This window comes from Nyctereutes procyonoides, unplaced genomic scaffold, assembly GCF_905146905.1.
Source record: "Nyctereutes procyonoides isolate TBG_1078 unplaced genomic scaffold, NYPRO_anot_genome, whole genome shotgun sequence".
In the NCBI taxonomy this organism is placed as follows: Eukaryota; Metazoa; Chordata; class Mammalia; order Carnivora; family Canidae; genus Nyctereutes; species Nyctereutes procyonoides.
In genome coordinates, this window is record NW_026575159.1 from 13475911 (window position 1) to 13484648 (window position 8738).

At 37.0% G+C, this 8738-nt stretch overlaps 1 protein-coding gene across 1 annotated transcript in view; it reads left to right on the forward strand.

Moving 5' to 3' along the window:
- COLEC10 (collectin subfamily member 10) overlaps positions 1 to 7135 on the forward strand; it is a 44283-nt gene extending 37148 nt beyond the window's left edge. Inside the window, exon 6 of the mRNA XM_055313901.1 lies at positions 565 to 7135. Within this exon, the coding sequence (XP_055169876.1) occupies positions 565 to 956 (392 nt within the window). The 3' untranslated portion in view covers positions 957 to 7135. The remainder of the gene's footprint in view (positions 1 to 564) is intronic.
- The last annotated feature ends 1603 nt before the right edge of the window (positions 7136 to 8738 follow it).

An 8738-nucleotide genomic window follows, 5' to 3' on the forward strand; every position in this document is an offset into this window, starting at 1 on the left:
ACAGATTAGAATGTGTTCAGTGATACAAAAGGGGAAGAGGAAGGAGCTATGGAAACATGGAGGAGAGTGCTCAAGAGCCCCATGCCTATCCAGAGATACTCGAAAAGTTCTTATAGGAGAAAATTCTTCCACGGGGATCTAAATGGCAAGTAGGAGTTTTCCAGGTAAAGCAATGAGTAGACTTTCCAGGCATGAAAGTCATAGAAGTGCGATAGAAAAAGGCATGCTTTGGAACTCTATGTGTGGCAAAGCATAATATAGGATAGGAAAATAGTCTGAGAGGAGGTGAATGGCAATTCATATAACAAGCCTTTGTCAAAATAGTCTCTTCTTCATAGTTGTGCAGGGAGTTAAGGAGGAAGGACAGGGAGGACAATTGGCAGGACTTTGTTCTCCATTTGATAACTACAAAGATGATAAAAAAAAAATTAACCAGTGCCTACCTCATAATAGGGACTTGCTTGTTGAACAACAAATAAATGAATTTAAGTCCAGCAATATTACATAATTGCCATTTCTCCTTCTGAGATGCATAATCATGCTCATCTTTTCCTCTCGGCAAAGTCATAGCAGGGATTAGGGAAACTGAGGAGAAATTCTACTACATCGTGCAGGAAGAGAAGAACTACAGGGAGTCCCTGACACACTGCCGGATCCGGGGTGGGATGCTGGCCATGCCAAAGGATGAAGCTGCCAACACACTCATCGCTGACTATGTCGCTAAGAGTGGCTTCTTCAGGGTGTTCATTGGGGTGAATGACCTGGAGAAGGAGGGACAGTATGTGTTCACGGACAACACTCCACTGCAGAACTACAGCAACTGGAAGGAGGGAGAGCCCAGTGATCCCTATGGTCATGAGGACTGTGTGGAAATGCTGAGCTCAGGCAGATGGAATGACACGGAGTGCCATCTTACCATGTACTTTGTTTGTGAGTTTGTCAAGAAGAAAAAGTAACTCTGCTCCTGCCACCCATTTGTTATTTCTCTGTGTCTACCATTGCAGTTATTTTTATACATCTTTTTCTTTCTAATTACACCAAATTCATTCTGATTCAAGACAAGTAGAAAATGCTAAACTGAGGTTTGGAATCCCCATTGCCATGGTCTTCTTTGAACATTTTCATTTTGAACATTTTCATACACGGTATATCGTTGAGCCAATAGCTCACCAAGTTATATGGATCCTGAGAGAGAGTTTGAATTACTAATTGTGTAGAATGTGGTTGTCTATGTGTCAGATGAAATGTTCTCTTGGTATTTGCTCTGCTGCCTCTCCGTAGACCCCTAAACCACTGTCTAGTTAGCCCAGTGGATAATTGGACAGTTGGTTGGTGAAGATTAGGCTAACTTGCCCTTGCTCAAAGCCAGACATATGGGAAGGCCTTCTGTTAGGAATGTAAAGATGTTATCTAACATCTTTGAAGCCAAGATCCTCTATTCTTTGACTATTCAGTTACCATTTCTATAGCCAACTCAAAAGGGCTTCTTGTTTGCCCAGACATAAAAATACTTCAATCCCAAACCTCTCTATATGAGAACCTTTTAGCCTGTGACCTGTTCCAGACTGTATAGAATCACACAGAGAACTTCCATGTTTCCGATTGACAGCCTTCACTGAGGTCTACCAAGTAGTTACCTCGGTCTCTTTCTATAGGACCACAGCTTAATTCCTGAGCTCCAAGTTTTAATTTTGATTTGAGGAAAGGTGAACTTCAGGCATTGAAAAGAGAGAGAAAGAGAGAGAGAGAGGATTTTTTCCAAAAATATAATTCTCCTATTAAATTTCCCCTTGCTACTAATATGACTACATTTTTCCTTATCTTATATTTGGCCATATCAACTTTTCTCCCCTTATGCATGGAGAATGAAGGAAGAAGTTTGTGAAGACTTCAGAAAACTCTAGAAGCCTCAGGTGCTACCAATGTTAAGTTGATAAGTCTTCTCCTCTTTGCCTCTAATATATCACTTATGGTGACATTTCATGAGAGGCCTTTTACTTTCCATAACTATATGCTGTAAAAACCTCACCAGAGATGCCCTTTGTAGTATTCTGAAATCATAGGAATGTGGCAGGTGGAGAGTTTGGAACATGCCTAGGACTCACATTTATTGAGCTGGAAAAACTCTACTTTGAACTGCCAATCAAAACTCAAAGCAGCTTTCCTTTCAAATTTGAAAATAATATAGCTCAACAAAACTCTAGATTTTCCCCCTTATAAACTGTTTCTCCAGTTATAGTTTGTGACATATGATTAGACTGTTTAAAATGCTGGCAAAATGGTTAATGAAATAAGAGAAACAGATCAACAACATATGTTCACCTTAAACCATCTGTCCATGATTTCACCCATGACTAACTGGTTATGAGATAAGATTTAATTAGGTTATTTCTGTCGGTTTATCGAGAGTCACAAACTCAGGTCCTATAGGGGCCATACAAAATGACATAAATAAATCAAGGGAAATGGGTGGGGATCCTAGTACTGAACATAGCTTATTCTTCTAAAGAAACCAGCTCTGCTGCTCCCCTGCCTCTGTCACCACCATGCTTGCTATGGAGAATGCAATATCACCATATGTTCTGATATTTCAAGATAGTCAGACGGAACTTTATGATATATATTCATTTAAAAATATTGGCAACTAGTCAATTTTTAGACCAAGTTTTAAGTCACACAAAACAGTCTGCTAGCCAAAAAAAGGTGAACTTTTCATTTCCCACCTCTGGGGAAAAGTTCTGAAGGTTCTATCCATGAAGAAGGTCATTAGGATACACTGACATCAAAGTCAAGGTCTCCCATTTACACTTCAATCCATTCAGCTCAATTACAGGAATTTGTTCAATGTTTGCCATTCATCAGGTTAATAAACTACGTATTTAGGCTTTTGAGAATGTGGCATATGATATTTTGAAGGCAAGGCAGTTTAATAAAAATTACAAAGCAAGACACTATATCAAAGCCAATAATCTTGAGTGGAATGCCAGCCAGTCAAGGGCATGACAAACAAGAACTGAAGAATGGCTGGAGGAAAAGAAAGAGATAAGAGGAAAGCAGAGGGAATACACAGCAAACATTGCTTAGAGGCAAGTGGCAGTGGGATCCATATTCTGATCTATCCTAGGTGGCCAAAGTATTAATATTTATTGTGTGTACTCTAAGTACTATTATTATTATCCTCATTTTATTAAAACATTTTTTTCAATGACTCATCTTTGCTGCCAATGCTTCCAAGAGATGACAGAGTGTCTAAGGCACCACCCACTTAATTAGATTTAATATAAAACTTACTTAAATTTTGTCAAGTTCTTTGTGCTTTACAAAATAAACACCCTCACACATTATGTCTTATTTGATCCTGATAAACTGTGCTGTAGAAAGGGAAGACATTTTTACTGCCATTTTCCTAATGAGAATACTAGGCCTGAGGAAGCTAAGCAATTTATCAAAGTCGACTCATTTGGGAGAAAAGCAGGACTCCAGCCAGTGTTCTTTCCAGCCTGTTTACTGTTCATTTTAAATGGCAGCTCATCCATGATTCTCTCATAGCAGGAACTCAACTAATCTCTCTTGATTAGTTTCCAAAGCTAAACATTAGAGTAAAGAAACAGAGATGCTGGGGACTCAGAAACTTACCTTACAAATTTGGTGTTCACCAGTTTATTTTTCAATTCATAAATTGTCCATATATGGCATTAGTGTTGGGGAGGTGACTTAGTACAGCCTCACTATAGTTCTGTAGATAGCTCCGATAAAGGGAAAGCAAATCAGATGTATGAAAATCAAGATTTGCTCAAAATAAAAATGAAATAATTTATTTGCCCCATAAAATTAATGAGAATTCCCTTAAATAATAAGCATTTAAAATCAATTTTATTCTCAAAGCGTTAAGTTAATACTCAACTTTTCAGGGATACATCTGTGTACATCACAAGGACTACATAAAAGTTCCAAGAGAAGAAAATTAAAAAAAAAATACATTTACAACCTCATAGTACTGTCTTTTCAAAGCAACACATTCCACAGCAACTAGGTAAGAAGAAATATCTTATGTCCAGAGTTATTTTCCAAACACTGTGGAAAGGTGTATATCCAATGTTGAGACAAATATAATAGACATTGATTATATTTTGGACAAGTTACCCTTAAAAACTGCTGGCACTAAAATATATATACATATATATTGTTCTGCTTAGATCTATGTTAACCATATATGGGCTGATTTGTTATTAACCAACTAATTTTCACTTTTCTGGATTGCATAATTTGAGACAATAAGATATTTATTGAAGAGGAAAGATTAATTAAATTGCAGCACCCAGTGCATCATTAATAGATTAAAGCCGAACATCTGTAGGTTTCTCTTTAATAAGAAAATCATGACAGGATTCCATGTAGTACTCTGAATCTTTAAGTGTATCACTTTAAAAGTAAAAAAAATCTAGATCTGGTGCATGATGTCATAAATTCCAATGCCAACTGTGCCACCTATTAGCCCTATTAGGGGAAAATTTCTATGCTTTAAACCTTGTTTTCTTAATCGGTATAGTTCCTCCTCACAGAGTACTGTGACAATTAAAGAGGTAATGTGCAATGAGGTAAGAAACAGGGTACCAGCCAGACACCTTACATGAGTGCAATAAAACTTAACGATTACTACCAACTACATGTTGAAAAGAAACAAGTCCGGTTTTAAGATACAGGTTTCACCCTACTACACGAAAGTAGAGCTTTCCTGTGAACCTTTTGTAAACTGAAATGGTGAGAATTGAAGAAACAATTGCTATTAACTTATATGTAATATTTCTGAGTGTTCCCAACCTCTTCCCTCCCCCCTCTCCTAAGGCGCCTCACTTAGGCTTTTCTAATACCTTAGGACACATCTTGATAACGATGCACAAAATAAAGTAAAACACAGGTGCTCACAGTCAGGTCAGAGCTCTGGTAGTTGATGCTGGGATGCTGAGTGTAGGTCCCGGGGAAGGAGGTTGGCTGGGTGACTGTCACTGTTTGGAGCGTAGCTGCCTCTATCACGGCAGCTGCCAAACCGGCACTGTGTTCACTTTTCAGCCTTTTTCCCATAAAAGTGGAAATTCTCTTCGGATGTCTTTCAGTTACTGAAAGCAGGTACCAATACAGGTCTTCATAAAAGCAAAGCACTGAAATGCGAATTTCCTGAAGTTGGAGGGTTATCTATATACATTCTATATACAAAGAATCACTTTAGTGAGAAACTATATGTAAACCGCATATACACTATATGTATGTATATATGAATATGCTGTATAGGTGTCTCTGTGAGTGTATACACAAACAGGTCACTTTTCTTATCTTCATTCCTAGATAAAATTTTCATCTTTAGGGCAGTGAATATATCTGCCAAAAGTTGCACTCCTGGTTAGAATTAGCATTGAGACTGATTCTAAACCCATTTCTACTTTTGATTGATTCTAAAACCATTCCCACTTTTTCTAAGATGCAGTTCATCTGAACTCATATTTATCACATAAAAAGTAACTACTTTTTTAAACTTAAAAATGAAATCATCAACTTGCACCATGTTGAGGTTGTAAGACCTTCATAATCTAGCCGGTAAAATTTGAGGGGGGAAAAAGAAAAATGAAGGTGAAAGGAAAGGAACCATTTGTCACAGATATTGTATACGTGAATATTTTTATGAATATAGGAATTTCTTTCACTGCACTCCCAACAGGTAGTCAAGCAATCCATATATGAATGTTTTTGGTAATTTGCTAGCCCTGTTAGAGAAATCTTCCTGATGGTGAACTAAAATATGCTTCCTTCTAGTTTCCACCCATTGCCCTTGTTCTGCTCTTTGCTATTTATAACTTGGGGAGTTCTGGCCCAGAGATAAGCTGGAGTAGGCTCTTAATGAAAGTATGAATTGGGGCAGGGACAACTGTCCTCGCTATGGCACTTACTATTAGGATAGATATCTAGTTTTATAAGTTTCTCTAAACCTAGGTGATCTGTCCCACACCCAATGAATTCAAATTTTGTTGGTGAGGCATGAGAGGCACAGATGTAGAATATAAATGGTATTCAAAGTCACTTGGGGCATCTCAGTCATAAAAAAAAAATCTACTTATTAGGAAGTTACATGGTGGGCAGGGTTTAACCCCCAGAGAAGAGGCTATTAAAAGGTAGATGGTTTGGTAAGGTCTCATTGAGAGAGTTCAGGGCAGGTGTCCAGTGCCAGTGGGAGAATGAAGTCAAAATCAGAGTCCATATTCATAAAGCCTATATGATGTGCAATGGCTTGGGTGGATAGTAGAGTTCATTAATTCATCAAATATATTTGTGGAGTATTGAATATGCATTGAATATGTGTTAAGTGGCACCATGATAAGGGCTGGAGATACAATGGAAAAGAAGACAAATCAGGTTTCTAGACTCATGGGGAGAACTCTCATCAGTTTCATTGAATATCAAGCCTACCACACTGAGGCCCAAGATTTATCCCATTATTAGGGATGGAATATATAAACCTGTTCTATTTTTATATGTGCTTCCTCTTCAACATAACAACTCTTCAAAGATATATTAAAATAAGTTGGATGAGGAAATTTTTTTTGTAACAGTATTTCATTACCCTTTCTCAAAGAGCAACATAGACATATCTATGAATACATTTACACATTGACTCATTTTGATGTGAACAAAAAGTTCTTATATCAGTGTGTATACTCACCCACACCATTTCCTCACAAAGATAGAATGTATCTTCGTGGTTGTGCATAAATGAGCATTGACACCTGGCAATTGACTTATTTTTTCCTGGTGACCTACACCTGACATTCAGTGAAACCCAGATTTGCCATAGACCGTTATTTTCATAATAAAATAAGAACAGATAGGAGGAAGGAAGGCACAGTGAGTTAGAAACTTTACCATTTCTTAAAATGTGAGTATAGCAACCCCAGATCAATCACCATGTTGGCCTCTGCATTTGGGAAATAATGGAGATTAATGTGTGTCCATACAATTTTAAAGCAATATAACCCTTTGGCATATTGCATTTTTCACTTTAAAACCCTTAAGCAGACTAATTTATCAATAGTTAACTTACTCTTTGTGTAAACTTGGTTGGTGGGCCTCTGGGAGAAGGAATGAAGATGAGAACTTGAGGACTGTGTAAAATCAACTCTTGCTTATATAATAAAATATAAGCCCCAGGGAAGAGTACTGATGTATGAAAAGCCCAGGCAGGCACAGGAACATTTTCTAAGTCTTGAGAAAATAGGGTAAGAAGAGATGTAATTGCAAACACATTTAACTTAAATCCAATAAAGTCTACATAAATATTTTTACTAAGTATAGTCAACATAACATAGAATTATAGGAGACTCTTCCCATAGCAGATCACAATTTCACATGGATATTTCCTAAATCAGCTTGAGGAAGGTGATTCTGGAGAAGGCTACCAGGAGAAACATACATGTTTTATGAGTGGATGCTTTCTGGCAATGTTTATGTTTAAAAACATTTCCCCCCAATCTCCTGTTTTGTATGATTTTATCTTTGAACTTGCCAACCTTGGTACCCTTTAGGGATACAATGTCTAGGATAGATGAGGATTTCCATATGGGCACTTACAAGCACCATAATTCTCTCTTCCACAGAATAGGGATATTATCTTTGCCCTAAAGGGCCTTAGGACTTAAAGAATAGAATGAACAAACACAAGAAGCTATTTCCAATTTTGGTCTCTAGATCTGAGAAAAAGGAGATAAGTTGATATATCCAAAAATACATATTGAGACACTAAAATAAAGCATCAAAAAGCACAGTTGTTAAAGAAGCTTGAAAATATTTCATCTGGGTTTCCTAACACTAAACACCTATGCATAGAGAGATTTTATAAAAAGAACAAGGAAGGAGGAATATATATATGTTTATATTTCCACCTTTGGAAGTGCAAAGGAAAAAAAATAGCTAAGCTCTTCTTTTTTCAAATACTCCCTTATTGTGAATGGGATGGAACATGATACTACTGCTTCTCTTTCAAAATGTTGTGTTACAAGTTTCCTTCATTCCTACATTTTCAAAAAATTTAATAGCTTGATGTACACTAATGTTCTGGCTTCACTGATTCATATAACTATGAATTATCAAGATAATATTTATAGAGTGAAATTATACATAGTAAGGAATGTATTCCTCTGATCACCACAAACAAGCCCTCAGATCCATCTGGACAAAAATTATATGATATTTGGGTCCTAGTATGCAAATTCCTTATACTAGAAATATTTGCTGTTAAATTGTCTAAATAATTTGCTATGCTTGGGTTTCTGAAACATCCTTGCATTTAACATAATCCCTATGGCCCATTATTTCCTAGGAATTCCTGGCCATGGTTGTTGGAAAATATCCTCACCCTTTGCTGAAGTATAGTTATCACATAGCTATTGGGATTATAGGTCCTTATTTCCTTTACTCTTTTTTTTTTTTAGTTTAAATTCAATTAGCCAACACATAGTACATTATTAGTTTCAGATGTAGAGTTCAATAATTCATCAGTTGCATGTAACACCCAGTGCTCATTCCATCTTGTGCCCTCCTTAATGCCCTCCTCACCCATTTACCCTATCTCTCCACCTCTCCTCCAGCAACTCTCAGTTTGTTTCCTATAGTTAAGAGTCTCTCATGGTTTGTCTCCTTCTCTGATTTCTTTCCATTCCATTTTCCCTCTCCTCCTCTATGATCCTTGGCTG